The sequence below is a fragment of the Coenobita brevimanus genome, chromosome 67 (assembly GCF_032717465.1).
Source record: "Coenobita brevimanus isolate Jiangsu-jjx chromosome 67, ASM3271746v2, whole genome shotgun sequence".
Lineage (NCBI taxonomy): Eukaryota > Metazoa > Arthropoda > Malacostraca > Decapoda > Coenobitidae > Coenobita > Coenobita brevimanus.
Genome location: NC_137020.1, coordinates 16513199 through 16534363, shown reverse-complemented (window position 1 = coordinate 16534363; position 21165 = coordinate 16513199). Strand labels below are relative to the sequence as shown.

Below are 21165 nucleotides of genomic sequence, written 5' to 3'. Positions count from 1 at the left end.
TTTGCCAGAGTTAGACAGCTCTTTTGCGAGGAACACAAACGAGCACTGATACATGGGCAGGGATGCCCCCTTCCTACCCCAGTATACCAAGGAATGAGGGGGGAGGGAGCGAATCGAGCTTCACTCGCCTCTATCACAGCTCCAAACCCTCCCCCAAACCACTGCCCAGTACTCCCACCACCGGTCATTATAAACTGGCAGTTACATCTCAAGCTAACCTCATATTAAACACTCTTGGTCATACAGCTTTTATAAAAACATAAAACACTTTGAAATGTAAAAAGCATATAATGTAGGTATCAACACGCCGCACCAAGAAATAAATGCATTATAACGTTGGCAGTAAAATAAAAACGTTAACAATGGCCATAGCAGGCCTCATTCTGTGGCGACGTTGCTTTGAACACACACACGAACATACACACACATACACCCAAACATACTCACCGACACACACACACACACACACACACACACACACAGAGGGATTCGATCTAGGCGGACGTGCGACACCGGCGCTCCGTACCAAATCATCACGGCCAGTGGCATTACCTAAATAGTATCTTTGTATGAGTCAAGCTCAGTACCAGGTTAGACTAAATGAGTGTTCATTATTAAAAGGAAAAAAAATTATAAGTTTAAACAAGACTTGTTCAAACAGGAAATAGAACCAAGACGAAAGAATACGCTGAGTCATCTCTGAGGTTTGTTTAGACTACAACAACACGAAGATTGTAAGTACATGCTTTGCACTTTAAGTATTGCAAAATGGTTACATATTTCAGTAAAACAAATTTGGAAAAGAAAAGGGATAAAGGTAAAAAGCAAAATGATGATTTCTACCAAGAACTGGTTGAAGTAGAGACTCACAATAGACTGGTTGAACGTGTAAACAAACTAGAAATGGCTTTCAAAAATGAAATTGATGAAATAAAGAAGCAGATGCATTTGCAAAAGGAAGAAATAGAAAAACTAGGAAGGGAGGCAAATAAGAAAGACACAACCATCAGTGAACTAACAGTGGAATAGAGTACACTTAGGAAGAAAATGAGTGAAATGGCAAGTACAGTAGTCAATCACGAGAGTGTTATGGAAGAGTTCAAAAATGACACAGAGACAATTAGGCAAGTTAGCAGTCTTATTGACCAGAGCAGTGATATTGAGGAGAAGATAACACAAGTGAATGAAGCTGTGCAAAGCTACAAAAATGATGTAGAAACCACGTATGCTGAAATGGTGAAAGTAAAGAAAGACTTAGAAACAAGGGTGGAGGAAAAAAAGCATTAAAAAGGAGGTGAAAAGAATAATCCAAAACAATCCAAAGTTAGTCAGAGATTCAGTAGAGATAAACAAATCAATAGTAATCACTGGTATAGAAGAGGAAGAAGTTAAAAACAAGATCACAAGAGACAAAAAGGAGATGGCAAATGTAATGAGCTTACTGAAAGAAGTATCAGAGGAAATCTGTAGTAAAGACATAGAGGAACACAAAAGGTTAGGGAAATACGAGAAAAGCAAGACAAGACCTCTAAAGGTGACTTTCCAGAGTGTAAACACTGTGGAAGAAATACTAAAAAATGCAAAGAATCTTAAGGAAAAAGAGGAGTTCAAAAATGTATGGATAAAAAGATGCCTGACACAAGAGGAACTGGAATTACTGAAAGAGAAGAGGGAGGAAGCAAAAACAAAAAATGAGGGAAGATCAGAAGAGGAGAAGAAGAAATTTTTTTACCAAGTAATAGGATTGCAGGTACGAAAGTGGTACACAAACAGGATGGAAGAAAAAGGAGGAAGGTAGTAGAACCATATCATGACAAGTATATAAACAAGATGATAAAGTTGATGTACTCAAATGTGGATGGAATGGTATCTAAATTACTAGAGATGAATGATTATGTCAGAGAAAATGAACCACAAATAATATGCCTAACTGAAAAAAAATTAATACCAAGTATATCAAATGACATACTAAACTTAGAGGAATACAATATATGGAGAAGAGATAGAAACTTAAAAAAAGGAGGAGGAATTATAATATTAACTATGAAAAATATAAAAGTCAAGGAAATAAAACTAGATATACCATCACAAGTAGAACTGATTGCGGTAGAGATCGACACATCTGAAGGTAAAGTAATTGTAGCCAATTTGTACATGCCACCCAGATCAAACACATGGGAGAGAGATGAATATGAGGACCTGGCAGAGAGTACAATTCAGAGTGTAAGATCATTGCTACATAAAATGGAAGAGATATCGGAAAGAATTATACTAACTGGGGACTTCAATACAAATATAAATTAGAATACTCTAGATATAAATAGCCAAGAAAGCTGTTGGGACCAAAAGCTCCTGGATCTTGTACAAGTGTTTTTCTTAACGCAACATGTGAGGGAAACCACCAGAAAAAGAGGACTTGATGTACCTTCAGTGCTAGATCTAATATTTACATGGCTAGAAAATGATATTGACAGTTTAATATATCACCCTCCACTCGGCAAAAGCGATCATGCAGTACTAAATTATAACTTCAGGATAGCATATGACATAGTAAACAGCAATTATAGTTACAAAAAGAGCCTAAACTATAAAAAGGGAAATTATCAAAACCTAAAGAAGTATTTCTTAGAAGATGATTGGGAAAATGAGCTTAGAGGACAAGATTTAAATGCTATATATAAAAAATTTTGTGAATTTTATGAAATAGGAGCCCAGAAGTACATCCCACAGCACAAAGAAGCAGATAAGAAAATATAGAAATGGTTCAATACAGAATGTAAAAAATCAAAAGAAAGAAGAGATTTGTTGTGGAATAGATACAGAAGACACAATAGTGAAAGGGCGTATAATAATTACAAACAGGCAAGAAACGACTATACAAGAATAAGGAGTGAAGCCCAAAAACAGTTTGAGGAGGATATAATAAATAAAAGTAGTGATCAACCAAAGCTGTTTTACAGCTTTATCAGAAGCAAAACTAAAATAAAAGATATAATACAATCTATTACGGACGAGGGAATCACTTCTACACAAGAGAAAGATATTTGTGAAGCACTAAATAAGAATTTCCAATTAGTTTTTACAGAAGAAAAAAATTTTGAGAGGGACTATGTGGAACACGCATGTCCACACATACTACCAGATATACAAATAGCAGAAAAAGTAATACAGGAGGAGTTAAGTAGATTAGACAGAGGAAAAGCAAATGGTCCTGATGAAATTTCATGTTGGGTATTACGAGAATGTGCAAAGGAGTTACGTAAACCATTATTTTTAATTTTCAAGAGATCCTTGAGTCAAGGTAAACTACCTGATATTTGGAAGAAAGCAAATATTGTCCCCTTATTCAAGAAAGGAAATAGACAAAATCCACTCAACTACCGACCAGTATCACTGACCAGTGTTGTAAGCAAGGTATTAGAAAAACTTATAAGAAAAGCTTGGGCAAACCATCTAGAAGAACACAGTATGATAACAGAAAGACAGCTTGGTTTCAGAAAAGGAAAATCATGTGTTACTAATCTGTTGAGCTACTATGACAGAGTAACAAACACAATACAGGAACGAGAAGGATGGGTGGACAGTATCTATTTAGATTTCAAGAAAGCTTCTGACACAGTACCACACCAAAGACTTTTATGGAAACTGTACCATCAAGGAGGAATTCTAGGCAAACTGTTTTGTTGGATGCAAGACTTTCTCATAAAAAGAGAAATGAGGACAGTACTAAGAGGAAACTATTCATCATGGAAAGAAGAGACTAGTGGAGTACCACAGGGTTCAGTGCTGGCACCAATCATGTTTTCAGTGTATATAAATGATATAAACAGTAACACTGGAAATGAGAGCTATCTGAATATGTTTGCAGATGATGCAAAAATACGAAGGAGAATTACTAACACAGACTCTTGTAAAGAGCTACAAGAAGAATTAAATAAACTTCATGAATGGAGTAGTACATGGCAAATGGAATTCAATGTGGACAAGTGTCATGTAATCAAGTTTGGTAAAAGTGGAAAAAGACCTGATTGGGATTATAAGTTAGGAAATAAAACCCTATACACATCAGAAAGAGAGAAAGACCTAGGTGTAATTATCAATAACAGACTATCTCCGGCTGACCACATCAGCGAGAAGGTACGGAACATGTATGCACTGCTTGCAAATATGAGAATAGCATTCACATACATAAATGAAGACATGCTAAGAAGGATAATAACAGCATTCATTAGACCAACCCTGGAGTATGCATCAGTAGTCTGGAGTCCTCATCTCAAAAAGCATATAGATAAGATTGAAAAAGTTCAAAGGGCCGCTACAAGATGGATACCAAGCTTAAGGGACCTAAGCTACGAAGAAAGACTAAATAAACTGAATCTACCAACACTATAGGAGAGAAGGAAAAGAGGTGACATGATAATGCTATATAAATGCATATCAGGAAAGGAGAAAATAGACATAAATGATTACTTAACATATGGAGAAGCATCAGCAAGAGGACACTGCAAAAAACTGCATAAGAAGAGAGGTGATAAAGACGTAAGGAAATTCAGTTTCCCAAACAGAGCAATTGATAAATGGAATGCACTACCGAATGAAATAGTGTGTGCCAAAACAATTCACAAATTTAAGGATATGTACGATAAATATGGTTTAAGACATGGGACAGTACGAGCTTGAGTCATTCCTGTAAAGATACAATTAGGTAAGTGCAATTAGGTAAGAACACACACACACACACACACACACACACACACACACACACACACACACAACATGAAATTTCATGTTGGGTGCTATGTGAATGTGCAAAGGAGTTAAGTAAATCATTATTTTTAATTTTCAAGAAATCCTTGAGTCAAGGTAAACTACCTGATATCTGGAAGAAAGCAAACATTGTTCCCTTATTCAAGAAAGGAAATAGACAAAATCCACTTAACTACCGACCAGTATCACTAACCAGTGTTGTAAGTAAGGTATTAGAAAAGCTTATAAGAAAAGCTTGGGTTAATCACCTAGGAGAACACAATATGATAACAGAAAGACAGTTTGGTTTCAGAAAAGGAAAATCATGTGTTACTAATCTGTTGAGCTACTATGACAGAGTAACAGACACATTACAGGAAAGAGAAGGATGGGTGGACAGTATCTATTTAGATTTCAAGAAAGCATTTGAGACAGTACCACACCAAAGACTTTTATGGAAACTATACCATCAAGGAAGAATTCGAGGCAAACTGTATTGTTGGATGCAAGATTTTCTCATGATAAGGAAAATGAGAACAGTACTAAGGGGAAATTACTAATAATGGAAAGAATTGACTAGTGGAGTACCACAGGGTTCAGTGCTGGCACCAATCATGTTTCTAGTATATATAAATGATATAGACAGTAACACTGAAATGAAACCTATTTAAATATATTTGCAGATGATGCAAAAATACAAAGGAGAATTACTAACATAGACTCTTGTAAAGAACTACAAGAAGAATTAAATAAACTTCATGAATGGAGTAATACATGGCAAATGGAATTCAATGTGGACAAGTGTCATGTAATCAAGTTTGTTAAAGTGGAAAAAGACCTGATTGGGATTGTATGTTAGGAAATAAAACCCTACACACATCAGAAAGAGAGAAGGACCTAGGTGTGATTGTCAATAACAGACTATCTCCGGCTGACCACATCAGCGAGAAGGTACGGAACATGTATTCACTGCTTGCTAATATGAGAATAGCGTTTACATACATAAATGAAGACATGCTAAGAAAGTTAATAACATCATTCATCAGACCAACCCTGGAGTATGCATCAGTAGTCTGGAGTCCTCATCTCAAAAAACACATAGATAAGATTGAAAAAGTTCAAAGGGCCGCTACAAGATGGATACCAAACTTAAGGGATCTAAGCTATGAAGAAAGACTAAATAAACTGAATCTACCAACACTACAAGAGAGAAGGAAAAGAGGTGACGTGATTATGCTATATAAATGCATATCAGGAAAGGAGAAAATAGACATAAATGATTACTTAACGTATGGGGAAGCATCAGCAAGAGGACACTGCATAAAATTGCATAAAAAGAGAGGTGATAAAGACGTAAGGAAATTTAGTTTCCCAAATAGAGCAACTGATCAGTGGAATGCATTACCGAATGAAATAGTGTGTGCCAAAACAATTCACAAATTTAAGGATATGTACGATAAATATGGTTTAAGACACGGGACAGTACGAGCTTGACTCATTCCTGTAAAGATACAATTAGGTAAGAACAATTAGGTAAGAACACACACACACACACAGAGATGTAGACTGGCCCACCCATGCACGTACACGCACGCTTGCACATGCACGCGAGGAGAAGCACACACACATGCACGCACACGTGAACATGCTCTCTCTCTCTCTCTCTCTCTCTCTCTCTCTCTCTCTCACTCTCTCTCTCTCTCTCTCTCTCTCTCTTTGTATACGTGTGTGTGTGTGTGTGTGTGTGTGTGTGTGTGTGTGTGTGTGTGTGTGTGTGTGTGAGTATATGTATGCATGCATTTTTATATGTGCGTGTGTGTATATGTTTTCGTGTGAGTGCTGTGCGTGTGAATGTGTGTGTGCGTTTGTGTGCGTGTGCTAACGTGTGTGTGTATGTCCGTGTGTGGGTGCGTGAGTGTGTATGAATATATGTGCGTGTATGTTTTTTTTTATGCTAGAAAGAAGGAACCAAAGGCCACGACCCTGCATTAACCCTTACTTCTCATGAGAAAAAACAAAATACAAGAGAAAGCCAAATTCAAGATCCGATCACTTCGAGATGCCTGGACACACTGTATTTGAAAGACTAGGGATCAAAGCTAGTAGAAAATACAGACAGACGGGGACAGTTCCAGAGTTGACCTGTTGCATAAATGAAGAACTGTTAGTAACGGTTAACTCTTGCATTAGAGATTGGATAGAAAAAGGATGAGTATTTGTGTGTATGTGTGTATGTGTGCATGTGTGTGTGTGTGTGTGTGACTGTGTGTTCATGTTTACAATACTGTTTTAATCTCAAAGTTATAATTAATTTCCTGCTGCAGCGTGTTGATACGAGTAGTTATATTTTATATTTCTTACATATCCTAATGTTGATGTTGGTGGAATAGCAGTGTGACCAAGAGTTTTGAGATGTACAGTATCTGCCAGTTAAGAATAACGGGTAGACAGGGGGGTAGGGGTATGAGGGAAGGTTGGGAGTTGGGACAGAGGCTGGTGGAGTTCGTTTCATCCCCCCCTCCTCTCTTCCCTGGGCTTACCTGGGTAGAAAGGTGGCCCCCTGAATAGAAATTAGTGCTCGTCAGTCTGCATAGGAGGTCATTTTCCCATAAAAGCCACAATGATCACATTTGAATTGACATAACTGACATTCCGTGGTCACGAAACTGGAATTGTAGACTCAAGTATTATATTGGCTATTAAAGATTGGAGGGAAAGATGAAATTCTAACCAACGATTGCTTTTGATTTATATGAGTCTGGAGGCCCTTAACCCACTCTATCTGGATTAAATCCTTTGTAATTTATTATTGTTACCATCAGACGATTTTGTTAGGCTTGGGAAAGGCCTGTCGTAGGGAAGGGGTTCATTAACTCAATATCTAATCCATTCTGCTTGTAAAGTCTGTCCTAAGCTGAGTAAATTTGTTTGGTAGCAAAACGAATAAATTATATGGTAGCCTACTTCAATCGATTTCCAGTGGTTAAGAGCTACACGATGGATAATAGAATATATCAGAAATACCGGGTAGTTGCCGGACCATATGAAGCTTCGCTAAAGTAAGCACCTAATGATGCTTCGCTACTGATGCACATTGGGTGTGAAAATCCTTTGGCAATATATGGGTTCTTTATTAGTGCGAACCACAGTGCATGTGAAAATCCTTAAGCATGACTGACTGACAGGCTCGATTCTGGAGATGATTCCACATCTAAAAATCTCTCGCAGTTCATTACACCCGTGCTCTTGGGGCGAGAGGGGGTGTTATGTTTTTTAACGAGTGACTGTCTTTCTGTGTGAAGGGTCGGGGTGGGAAGAAAATATTTCAGACAATTTTTATCCTATTTTAACCAAGCTTCCTGCAAGGACTGAGAGACAGCAACTGAGGAACCCTAATGGTTTTAAAAATGACACGCAGATGGTCAAAGTCACAGGGCTACATTAAAAAAAAAAAAAAAGACCTACTAAAAATAGCAACATCTTCCTACTGAGACCAATCTAGGGAGAATGTTTGAGGGTAAGGCAGGCATATAGTGATTCAGTTTTGAGAACAATCAGTCAAATGTCAGGGTCACAGGGCAAGGTCAAAGATCGACTAATGGGTGTTCATACTACCCAAATAAATCAAACACTTTTCTGTGTCCTCTTACTTTCTCCAGACTCATTTAAAAGCCAAAGGTGACTGTTGTGTATGTGTATGCAAAGACATATATTGCTCTTGTGTTCCTGAACTTGATTCTTCTGAGTTCCCTATTCCCTGGCTCCGGCTTTCCTCTCATTCTCTGACACAATATACCTATGCTGTTTACTTCTCCCCTGTTTCTACTGACTATGAGAAGTCTTCGACTATCTTATTTCTACGATGGAACACATCCTATCCATTTCTCCTTTCTCTGAAATCTCCTTTCTAGGAGATTTCAATGTTCACCACCACCTTTGGCTCTCCTCTCCTCTCACTGATCCACCTGGTGAACAAACCTACATTTTTTCTATCCTTAATGGCCTACAGCAGCTTGTAATGCACCTTACCATCCCTTACCTCCAGGGATGGCCCGAGGAGTATGTGACTGGAGGGGGGGGTAATGACAATTTTGACCAACTTGATCTGTTCGGTGGTGCGGTTTCACCAACTAAATATCCCCCCCCACCTCCTTGCCACCGTTCCATGGGTGTAGGGGGTCCAGGTCCAGTCATCTTGATGAATTACCATATGGTTCTTGATTTTGGCTAAGATTATTCCCCTGACAGAATGAAACTAGAGTATTTTGTGTTTTGTCCTCTCTCTCTCTCCCTCTCTATGCTCACACAAGTGCTCGTGGGCCCTTCGGGCCCCTCGCACATGCTCCTGCGGAGGGCTCTCGCACTGCTGTAGTTTATTTTAGTTGTACCTGTGGGCAAAAAATTCTGAGGAGATCCTATGCCAGGTGCCTGGAGCGGCGTTTTTGGGTCAAAATGTGATCGCTCATTAAATATAGTAAAAGTTTTTCAATCGTGATGGGACCAAATTTTTTTTACATCAGCGAATTTTTTGTGATTTTTGTGCCAATTTTGGTGCGATTTGAATGTGTAGTTTCGGCTGCCCAAAATACATACACACACACACACACACACACACACACACACACACACATACCACACACGCGGCTAGTGCTATAGTATATATATATATATATATATACAGAGAGAGAGAGAGAGAGAGAGAGAGATTGATAGATATAGATAGATAGATAGATAGCTATAGATAGATAGATAGATAGATAGACAGACAGATAGATAGATAAAGAAAAATGTATGTAAAAAAATATTTTGTCATATTCGAGACCTCTCTATCTATCTATGCCACACGCCATAATCCCATCAGGGGTGGCCATTTGACACTATTTGTTTTACGGGGAGGGGCACTAACCCTCCACCAACCCACTTGTTGACACGTAGGGAGCACGTATGGTTTGGTTATATGGTCACCACCCAGCGCTGTAAATGGTTTCTTTCCTTACAGGAAACCATTTGGTTTGTCACTCAATGTAAAGCCACCTGTAAAGGAAAGAAAAGCAAAAAGAAGTGACACGAAAGATGAGAGAAATAGGTAGAGAGAAGGCGGGCACAGAAAAGGAATGATAAAGGCTAAGAAAGAAGTAGGCAGCACTACATCAAGTGAGTGGATGATGGTCATCACCACCTACCACTACCTTTTATGTAAAAAAAAAAAAAAAAAAAAAAAGTCTCCACTTTCCATTTTTGACCAACTCAGTAATTTTTTTTTACCTATTCTGAACACACACTGGGGGGGTGACCCCCCCACCCCACCGATCGGGCCATACCTGCTGACCGCCTTGGAGAGAGCTCCAACATACTTGACCTCTTCTTTACAACTAATCCTTCTGCTTACACTGTTATTCTTTCCTCTCCCTTGGGCTCCTCCGACTGTAGCACCAGTCGAGCAGGGCAATACTCCCGAGGTGGATGGAAAGCTGATGACAGGGAGTGCTGGAGCTCCCGTTTCATCAGCCCTCAGGACTAGTTCCTGACCATCCCCCTTTGCTGAACTTTTTCAGTGTCTCAGTTACACAGAGAGTAGGCCAGCATGCTCTCCAGTACAAATTTCTCTATCTTCACCAAACTACATGCACAGTACACACTACACTTCCTATTCAAAATTCGACTCGAGGTGCCTGGAACCACTGTCTGACTCTCTTCTTCTTCATTTCTGCAACATTCGCGGCCTTTCATCTAATTTCGCTCTGTTGAGCACCACCTCTCCTCCTCTAAGCCTCACCTTCTTTTTCTAACGGAGACCCAGCTGTCTGAGGCAACTGACAGCAAACCCTTTTCTGTATCCTCCTACTTTCTCTATACTCATTTCAAAGCCAAAGGTGGCTGTTGTGTATACATACGCAACGACTTATCTTGCTCTCGTGTTCCTGAACTTGATTCTTCTGAATTCTCCACACTCTGGCTTCGGCTTTCCTGTCATTCTCTGACTAAATATATCTGTGCTGTTTACTTATCCCCTAATTCTACTGACTATCAAAAATTCTTCGACTATCTTACTTCTACGATGGAACACATTCTGTCCATTTCTCCTTTCTCTGAAATCTCCATTCTTGGAGATTTCAATGTTCACCACCACCTTTGGCTCTCCTCTCCTTTCACGGATCCACCTGGTGAACAAGCCTACATCTTTTCTATCCTTAATGACCTAGAGCAGCTTGTACAGCACCCTACCCGTATCCCTGACCGCCTTGGAGAGAGCTCCAACATACTTGACCTCTTCCTCACAACTAATCCTTCTGCTTACTCTGTTAATCTTTTCTCTCCGTTGGGCTCCTCCGATCACAACCTTATTACCTTAACCTGTCCTATCACTCCGGTACGGCCTGTGGACCCTCCAGGGAAACGTCGTCTGTGGCATTTTGGAGCCGCGGACTGGGAGGCCCTCAGGCAGTACTTCTTTGATTTTCCCTGGAATGATTATTGCTTCCATGGCCGTGAGCCATCTGAGTGTGCCTTGCGCATTACGGAGGTTATTCTCTCGGGCATGGAAGCATACATTCCTTTCTCATATCCTTTGACTAACGCAAGAAAGCCTTGGTTTAATCACGCTTGTTCTAATGCTGTCCGGAACAAGGAGAAGGCCTACAAAAGGTACTGGAGCCAACCCACCCCTGAATCACATAATCTTTATGTTTCTGCCCGGAATCGTGCTAAGTCTGTCCTTCGCTCTACTAAAAATAATTTCATCCATACTAAATGCTCTCAACTCTCCAACTCGAATTCTTCCCACTCCTTCTGGCACCTTGCCAAAAATCTTTCTAACAACTTTACCTCATCATCCTTCCCTCCTCTTTTCTACTCTGATGGTTCTGTAGCTATTTCTTCTACTGATAAAGCAGATCTCTTCGCTCAGACTTTCTCCTCCAATTCCACCTTAGACGATTCCGGTGCTGTTCCTCCATCACTTCCCCCCTCTGACTTCCTCATGGCTGACATTAAAATTTCTTCAGTTGATGTATTTTCTGCCATCACTGGCCTCAGTACTAACAAGGCATATGGGCCTGATGGGGTCCCTCCTGTTGTTCTCAAGAACTGTGCTTCTGTGCTTACACCCTGCCTAGGCAAACTATTTCGCCTTTGTCTGTCAACTTGTACCTTTCCTTCTTGCTGGAAGTTTGCTCTCATTCAGCCAGCCCCAAAGAAGGGTGACCACTCCCAACCCTCCAACTATCGTCCAATTGCTTTAACGTCCTGTATTTCAAAAGTTTTCGAGTCAATTCTTAATAGAAAAATTTTAAGGCATCTTTCCTATCACAACCTTCTTTCCGATCGTCAGTATGGGTTCCGTCAGGGACGCTCCACTGGCAATCTTCTCACCTACCTTTCAGACTCCTGGTCATCCTCCTTTCGGGACTTTGGCGAAAGCTTTGCCATTGCACTTGACATCTCAAAGGCTTTCGATCGAGTCTGGCATAAATCTTTAATTTCCAAACTGCCCTCCTACGGTTTCTATCCTTCTATCTGTGCCTTCATCGCTAGCTTCCTTTCTGGTCGTTCTATAGCCGCTGTTGTAGACGGCCATCGTTCTTCTCCTAGATCTATCAACAGTGGTGTTCCTCAGGGCTCTGTCCTATCACCAACTCTCTTCCTTTTATTCATCAATGATCTTCTAAGCTGTACATCTAACCCTATCCACTCATACGCTGATGACTCCACCCTTCACCTTTCCATTCGGTTCCCGCAATGCCCATCTCAACAGTTACTTCAAGAAACAAGGGATGAGGCTATGGCACACCTAATGTCTGACTTGGCTCATATCTCTGACTGGGGTAAAAATAATATGGTTGTTTCTAATGCATCTAAGACTCAGTTCTTACACCTATCAACCCGACAAAATCTTCCACAGGTATACCCACTAATGTTTAATAATATTCAGCTTAATCCTGCATCATCCTTGAACATGCTTGGGGTTTCATTTACTCGGGACTTATCTTGGAAAGATCATATTGCATCTCTTGTAAAATCTGCTTCCAAGAGATTGGGTGTGCTAAGCCGACTCCGCTCTTTCTTTACCCCTGCACAATTGTTGACTCTATACAGGGGTTTTATCCGCCCCTGTGTGGAGTACAACTCTCATGTGTGGGGAGGCTCCCCACATACAGCTCTTCTCAATAGGGTGGAGTCAAAGGCTTTTCGTCTCATTAACTCTCCTCCTCTTACTGACTCCCTTCAACCTCTGTCTCTTCGCCGCACTGTTGCATCTTTATCTCTTTTCTATCGCTACTTTAATGGTCACTGCTCCTCTGAACTGTCTGCTTGCATTCCTCCACCTCTACGACGGGCGCGTAGCATCCGTCTGGCAGCAAACTCTCATCCCTTTTCTGTCCAACTCTCTAATGCAAGAGTTAACCGTTACTCCCAGTCTTTCATTTATGCAACAGGTCAGCTCTGGAACTGCCTCCCTCTGTCTGTATTTCCTGCTGCCTATGATCTCCAGTCTTTCAAACGTATTGTGTCCAGGCATCTCAAAATGATCGGATCTTGAATTTGGCTCTCTATTGTATTTTGTTTTTCTCTTGGAGAGAACTGTTACTGCGGGCTCATGGCCTTTGGTTCCTTCTTCCTCGCATAAAAAAAAAATAAAAAAAAAAATAAAACAACCTTATTACCTTAACCTATCCTATCGCTCCAGTATGGCCTGTGGACCCTCCAAAGAAACGTCAATTGTGACACTTTGGAGCTGCTGATTGGAAGGTCCTCAGGCAGTACTTAGACTTTCCCTGGAATAATTATTGCTTCCATGGCCGGGAGCCATCTGAGTGTGCCTTGCGTATTACAGAGGTTATTCTCTCGGGTATGGAAGTATACATTCCTTTCTCATATCCTTTGGCTAATGCAAGAAAGCCTTTTCTTAATCACGTGTTCTAATGCTGTCCACAACAAGGAGAGGGTCTATAAAAGGTACATGAGCCAACCCACCCCTGAATTACATCTTATTTATGTTTCTGCCCAGAATCATGCAAAGTCTGTTCTTCGCTCTGCTAAAAATAATTTTATCCGTACTAAATGCTCTCAACTCTACAACTAGAATTCTTCCTGCTCCTTCTGGTACTTTACCAAAAACCTTTCAGGCAACTTTACCTCATCATCTTTCCCTCCTCTTTTCTACTCCGATGGTTCTATAGCTATTTCTTCTACTGATAAAGCAGATCTCTTCGCTCAGACTTTTTTCTCCAGTTCCAACTTAGACGGTTCCTATGCTATTCCTCCATCACTTCCCCCCTCTGACTTCCTCTTGGCTGACATGAAAATTTCTTCAGGTGATGTATTTTCCGCCATCACTGGCTTCAATACTAAGAAGGCATATGGGCCTGATGGGGTCCCTCCTGTTATACTCAAGAACTGTACTTCTGTGCTTATACCCTGCCTAGGAAAACTCTTTTGCCTTTGTCTATCAAGTTGTACCTTTCCTTCTTGCTGGAAGTTTGCTCTCATTCAGCCAGTCCCAAAGAAGGATGACCATTCCCAACCCTCTAACTATCGCCCAATTGCTTTAACATCCTGTGTCTCAAAAATTTTCGAGTCTATTCTTAACAGAAAAAAAAAATTAAAGCATCTTTCCTATAATAGCCTTCTTTCCGATCATCAGTATGGGTTCCATCAGGGACGCTCCACTGGCGATCTTCTCACCTACCTTTCAGACTCCTGCTCATCCTCTTTTCAGGACTTTTGCGAAAGCTTTGCCATTGGACTTGACATCTCAAAGGCTTTCGATCGAGTCTGGCATAAATCTTTAATTTCCAGACTGCCCTCTCACGGTTTCTATCCTTCTCTCTGTGCCTTCATGTATAGCTTCCATTCTGGTCGTTCTATAGATGCTGTTGTAGATGGCCATCGTTCTTCTCCTACGTCTACTGTATCAACAGTGGTGTTCCTCAGGGCTCTGTCCAATCACCAACACATCCTTTTATTCATCAATAACCTTCTTAGCTGCACATTTAAACCTATCCACTCATACGCTGATGACTCCACCTTTCACCTTTCTTTTCGGTTCTCGCATCGTCCATCTCAGCAGTTACTTCAACAAACAAGGGATGAGGCTATGGCACACCCAATGTCTGACTTGGCTCAAATCTCTGACTGGGTTACAAATAATGTTGTTGTTTTTAATGCATCAAGGACTCAGTTCTTACACCTATCAACCCAACAAAATCTTCCACAGGATTTCCCACTAATGTTTAATAATATCAAGCTGAATCGTGCATGATCTTTAAACATACTTGGGGTTTCATTCTCTCGATATATATTTTGGAGAGATCATAATCTCTTGTATAATCTGATTCCAAGAGATTAGGTGTGCTAAGCCGACTTCATACCTTCTTTACCCTTGCACAGCAGTTGACTTTATACACGGATTTTATTTGCCCCTGTGTAGAGTACAACTCTCATGTGTGGGAAGGCTCCCCACATACAGCTCTTCTCAATATGGTGGAGTCAAAGGCTTTTCGTCTCATCAACTTTTACTGGCACCCTTCATCCTCTGTCTCTTCACTGCATTGTTGCATCTTTATCTCTTTTCTATCGCGATTTCAATGGTCACTGCTCCTCTGAACTGTCTGCTTGCATCCCTACACCTCTACGACGAGTGTGTAGCACCCGTCTAGCAACAAACACTCATCACTTGTCTGTCCATCTCTCTAACGCAAGAGTTAACCGTTACTCTCAGTCCTTCATTTATGCAACAGGGCACCTGTGGAACTCTCTCCCTCTGTCTGTATTTCCTACGTCCCATGATCTCCAGTCTTTAACCCCTACACCGTGGAGTTGTATTGGCGCGACTTGCATGTCCCGCTAGGATATTCGTGCTCCGACAGACTATCTAAAAATATTAGGCAAAAATCAGTTATTAGTCCTAGAATATTATAATTAAATATGCTTATGGTACATACCATCAGCTTTCTCCTGGGATGTTTGTTGAGCCTTCGTCGAGTACGGTAGGACTTGTGGAGACCTCTGAAGTTGGGTAACGAAGTCTCCACTTTACACTTCCCAACACCCAGTAATATGATTACCACAGCCTGATATTATCGCTAGAAACACTGTTATATGATTTTCAAATAGTTTGGAATCCATACTCAAAAAAAAAAAAAAACATTGTGAAAGTAATGAAAAGTACGAGAGCGTACGAGCCGCCCACTTGCGCTCGTTCCCCGCTGGTATTCTGTCATTTATTATTCATAAAAACACTCACACTTTATATTCCTATTACTATATATATATATATATATATATATATATATATATGCAGTCTTTATCCATAAGTTTCCTTCAGTAATAATAGTTTATTGTCACTGTAGGCATTCAATTTCTGTTTCAGTAAAATACGTAGAGAGCCAAGGTTTAACTTTCACTGCCATAACTTCAAGTATTTGTACTCATATTCTTATATTACTAATTACTTACATTTCTATTTACATTATCTATTGTATTTTCAATATTTACACTTCCCTTTTACTTACACTACGTTATGCATTGTCACTTCAAGTAACTTATAAAGCTATATTACACTGTTCTATCATATTTACATCCATTGCTTTCACTTGCTATTTACACATTATTTACATTTTCCACTTGCACTTTTAGAACTGCTTCAGGCTGTGGTAATGAAAAAAGCAGGTAACGTTGAGGGGAACCTGGCACTCAGCGCTCTGCCAAGAGGTGTGTTTGTGCTCAGGTGTGCGTTGGGTGATATGTGCACACACCTGGCACCTGCGGATCACAGCCTTCCTCTTGGTTGTGGCAGGCATTTGCACCAGTCTGTGCTGATCCATGTACACCCTCTGCTCAAGTCTGTTGGGAAGTCTTACAGCATGGCGCCTTGGAGTTGCTGCTGTCACCCTACCATATCTCTCAAACAGCTGCTGAACACAAGTCCTGGCGAACAACCTCAGGGAGAAGGACTTGGGTGGCTTTACCTTCATCTTGTACAGAATGAAGGCGTTCGGCATCGTCATGTCAATGAGATGCAGAAAAACTTTCCTGTACCACCTAGTAATTTTCCTGAGGCAGTCGATCTCTCCAATCATCATGTCGGACTTGTCCACCAGCCGCATGTTGATATTATAGTCTATGACAGCATCAGGTTTCCGCACAGGTTCGCCTGTCCTACGGTCAACCATCCCACTGTCTTTCATTTCCCCCTTGTGTACTGTGGTGAGCATGTGCACGACCCTCTTGTCATGCCACCGTATTGCCAGCATCTTCTCAAACTTGCATAGGTGCACGTCTCCTCACTGCGAGTTTCCTGCCTCTGGGAGTTTGGGGAAGTAGGCACTATTGCTCTTCACAGTGCCGCAGGAGCCGATGCCACGCTCTGAAAGATATTTAGCAAGTTTCAGTGCTGTATAATAGTTGTCAGTATACAGCACATGATTCCCACCAAAATACTTTTCAAGCAGCACTTTCACTACACAGCCTGAGAAGCCAAGGGGGTGTGTTTTGTCCAGATCGACAGTGCTGGCTGAATAGATGACGAAGTCAAGGATGTACCCCATCTTACAGTCGCACAGTACAAAGAACTTGATTCCAAAGCGATGGCATTTGCTTGGAATGTGCTGATCAAACCTAAGACGTCCTCTGAACAAAACCAAGGATTCGTCTATGACAGCCTTCTGAAAGTGGTGGAAGAATGACATAAATTTATCCTTCATTCTGCTCAGAATCTCCCGGATCTTCCAGAGTGGGTCGGTTTGGGAAGGTACATTGTTGTTGGCGAAGTGCTGATTTCCCATGATGTTCTGGAAGCAATCTTTGACCATGTACTTATTGAAGGTGGGTGAGGGTAGTAAGGGGTCCATTGACCAGTATTCTTCCAACTCATGCTTCTTTGAGTGTGGCATGAGCAGCATGAGGGCAAAGAACACACACAGCTCCTGCACTCCCAACACAGTCCACTGTTGCATCTTGGCTGCACCTGCACCACTTGTAGCACGTTGTGATTCGTACCTGTCAGTCTCATCACATGTGTGCTGTATGACTTCGTCATCAAGGAAGACCAAAAGGAAGTCCACACACTCAGCATCCTCGTCAAGAGTGAAGGCAGGCTGTACCCCTGAGGAACTCTTGTCAAAATGGAGATGTTCAGGGACGAAATCGGAACCTTCCGTCCACACAAAGGCGTCCAGGATTCCCTGTCATGGCGGTTTAGGGTGGGTGAGGGTGGAGGGTGGCTGTGAGGGAGACTGGGTTGTTTCAAGGTCACTCTTACTGACCCTAGGTTGCCGTGTAGCACTAGCAACCCTTATTCTATTTGCTACTCTACTTTAACGAGTCACGGATTTACCTCGTCCCCTATGGCCTGCCTTCACTATAGTTGCTGGTGGAGACTCCAACGACGAAGACTCAAGAGAAAATTCCACTGAATATGAGGAAGAAATTAGTGAAGTGAGGCTGGGGAAGTGGGAAGGTGATTCACCATGGGACTCATGGCAGGCTGGGTCACGCGGGGCCATTGTTCCAGGGCTAACCCGCCACCTTTTCACTCCCTTCCCAAATTCTTCCCCTTGCTGCACTAAGGGCTCCTTTCTCTTGGAGCTAGGGATATCTTGGGACACTGAAGCACTTGTACTAGGAGTTTCGGTAACAATTTCCTCCCTAGGCTCATCACACGATTCACCCGAAGGATCAAAGTCACTATCCATCATTATCATAGATAATTCTGCCAGTTCATGTTCCACTGCTGAGTCACTAAGTCCTTTACTGCTTCCCACATGAGTTTTTCTATGGGTAGAGGTCACATAGCCATTTGACATGGGCGCAGAAGCGGCGAAAATGGCGGGGCGCGAGTGCGACATGGTTTCACCTCAGAGGACAACAAGGAACTGAATGATGCGGCGTATATGGTCAGGCAAGGGTTGACAATGTCAGTAGGGTGACAGCTGCTAATTTACATGCTATGAAATGACTGGTAGGAAATCTCGACAATATATAAAAAAATAGGTAGTTCCAGGTGAATCTAAATATCATTTAGGCTTCTCCCTTCCTTTCTTATATATATTGTTATTACGAGAATAGATTATACGGCATATTTCAAGGTGGAAATTACCTGGAGAAATTAGCAAACGAGTGTATGTGAGGTGTTTTCAGGTGATAATTAGCCAATTCCAGGTGTATGGCACTATCACTTACCTTATTTCTTTTCTGTATATATTACTTTGTATAAGAATAGGGCAAAGGGCTTATTTCAATGGATGAAATCAGTGGAAAATTCCGGGGAAGATTTGCTTAGCGCAGTGCGCCGGGCAGGTGAGAGGAGAGGGCAATGGAGGGGAGGTAGGGAGGGGAGTCAAGAATGGGGAAAAATGGCTAAATTGTCAACAATGGATGGGAGTACAGATGAGAGAAGGAGTGCTGACTAGTGCTGGACATTGGCAATGCTGATAGATGATAAAAGCCACCAGTTGTAAGCCCGGGAGAATTTAAAATAACACAGAATCACAAAAGTGACGCCCCACGGTATGATCCATTACACCCGAGCATCAAGAAAGTGACGTCCCACCGTTAAGGGGTTAAAATGCAGTGTGTCCAGGCATCTTGAAATGAACGGATCTTGAAGTTGGCTCTCTTTCATATTGTTTTAGTTTTTTTTCTTGGAAGGAACGGTTTGCCTGCTCCTGGGCTTTGGCTAATTCCTCCTTGCATTAAAAAAAAAAAAATAAAAAAATAACAGCCAAACCTAGAGGAAACAATGAGGGTGAGCCATGGAGTAAACCTGTTATTCTTGAGCAAAAAGAGGCCAAAGCTCAAGGCCACTGAGCTAAGTAGGCTTAATGATGTTTTAAATTTTTGCACCAAACATTACTGGAGTGGATGAGGATAAGCAGATAAGGCAAGCATAAAAAGATTCAATATTGAGAACATTATTTATAGAGTCAAGGTCACAAGGATAAGTCAAAGGACTAGGTTACAGGGCAAGGTCAAACTGAACAGCATTGATTTGTGTTTAACCAGACTTTAAGTAATGACTAAAGGTTAAGCAAGAACAAACGGATTCAGATTTGTGAGCAGTCACTCGTGATTGAAGATCACAAGACAGGATCAAAGTTCAACCCAAGTGTCTGTGTGAAAAAAAATAAATAAATAAACAGATTTGCTTCAGATCATGCTTGAGGAATGGGTCATGAATCACCCGTGGGTTGGACCTAATGCTTTGAGAAATAATAGTTCAAAGGTCAAGGTCACATGCCAAGGTCAACTTAGAGTTTTTATCTGATGTATACTAAACCGTTTGCAACAGTGCAGTTTAGCACTATGATAAAGAGATATGATTTTACAGAAGGTTAGTCAAATGTCAAGGTTATAGTGAAAGGTCAGTGTGAGAGTAACACTGGATAAACATTATTACACTCAAACAGTTTTGATCTCATGTGAACTAAGCAATGTGCAACTGTTAAGGGTAGGACAAGGGTGAAGTTCTTTGATTTTGAGAGTATTTCGACGAAGGTCAAGGTCACAGTACAAATTAAAATATTAAGTCGGACAAGTTAGTGGGTGCAGATGCACTCTTTTTTTTTTTTTTTTTTTTTTCTTGGCTCTGTCCATAGTTTGGCAGGATTACACGCATAAACCAGGGTCATAAGCATCACTTCACAAATCAGTGCCTGTACACAGTAATGACTACCTAAAGACTGCCTGTACGATGCACCACAAATGGAGAAACACTTACATTAGGGTAACTTAGTGGTCTAAGTCTCTCGTATTCTTCCTGCCCAGTGGTGTCCCAGAGCACCAGCTCGTACTCTCTGTCGCCGACCCTGTGAGTGGCAGTACAGCCGCTGAATACTTGGGGTGTATATTCCTGTGGGAACGAAAAGTACCACCATTATTCTGCTTAATGCCAGCAGCATATCATGAACTTCTGGGTACTGTGAACTATCAAACAGTTTGAAACAGTCATAAGTTTTTAAGGTATTCTTCTATCAAGACACCATATGTTAAAATTAAAGTAACAGGGGTCTCTTTGAATGAGTGGGGTATAAACTGACACCCTAACTCACCTACTATTATCTTCTTTATCCCAGCTAGCTCCCCTTGATTTAGCGAAATCAAAGCCTGCTGACACAGAATGACAGGCACACAGTCTTGGGTAGGTTGCATGGGTCAGCTCCAAGCATCCTTAAGTGCTGTATACATAGTGCTCTCCAGTCAGCCAGCTGACTTGAATTGAACTAAAAATGGCGTATCTCCTTATTCACTGGATTCAGAAATGCCAAACATTATTTGATTACAGTTACTTAAATAAAATAAATTACTTCATGAAACTTACAAGGAAAGTCTAACTTAACAAGCTAGTCTAAGTTTTAATTAAAAACTAAAGCCAAATATTTATTTTCATCTAAGTCATGTACTGTACACTGGGTCACGAAA

The 21165-nt window shown here is 41.1% G+C and overlaps 1 protein-coding gene across 1 annotated transcript in view; it reads right to left on the bottom strand.

Annotated features, from left to right (window-relative positions):
• LOC145405565 (ras-like GTP-binding protein RHO) overlaps nt 1-20912 on the bottom strand; it is a 57260-nt gene extending 36348 nt beyond the window's left edge. Inside the window, exons 1-2 of the mRNA XM_080276898.1 lie at nt 20859-20912; nt 20465-20596 (exon numbers count right to left, since the gene is read on the bottom strand). Coding sequence (XP_080133024.1) covers nt 20465-20596; nt 20859-20912 — 186 coding nt within the window. The remainder of the gene's footprint in view (nt 1-20464; nt 20597-20858) is intronic.
• Nucleotides 20913-21165: the final 253 nt, after the last annotated feature.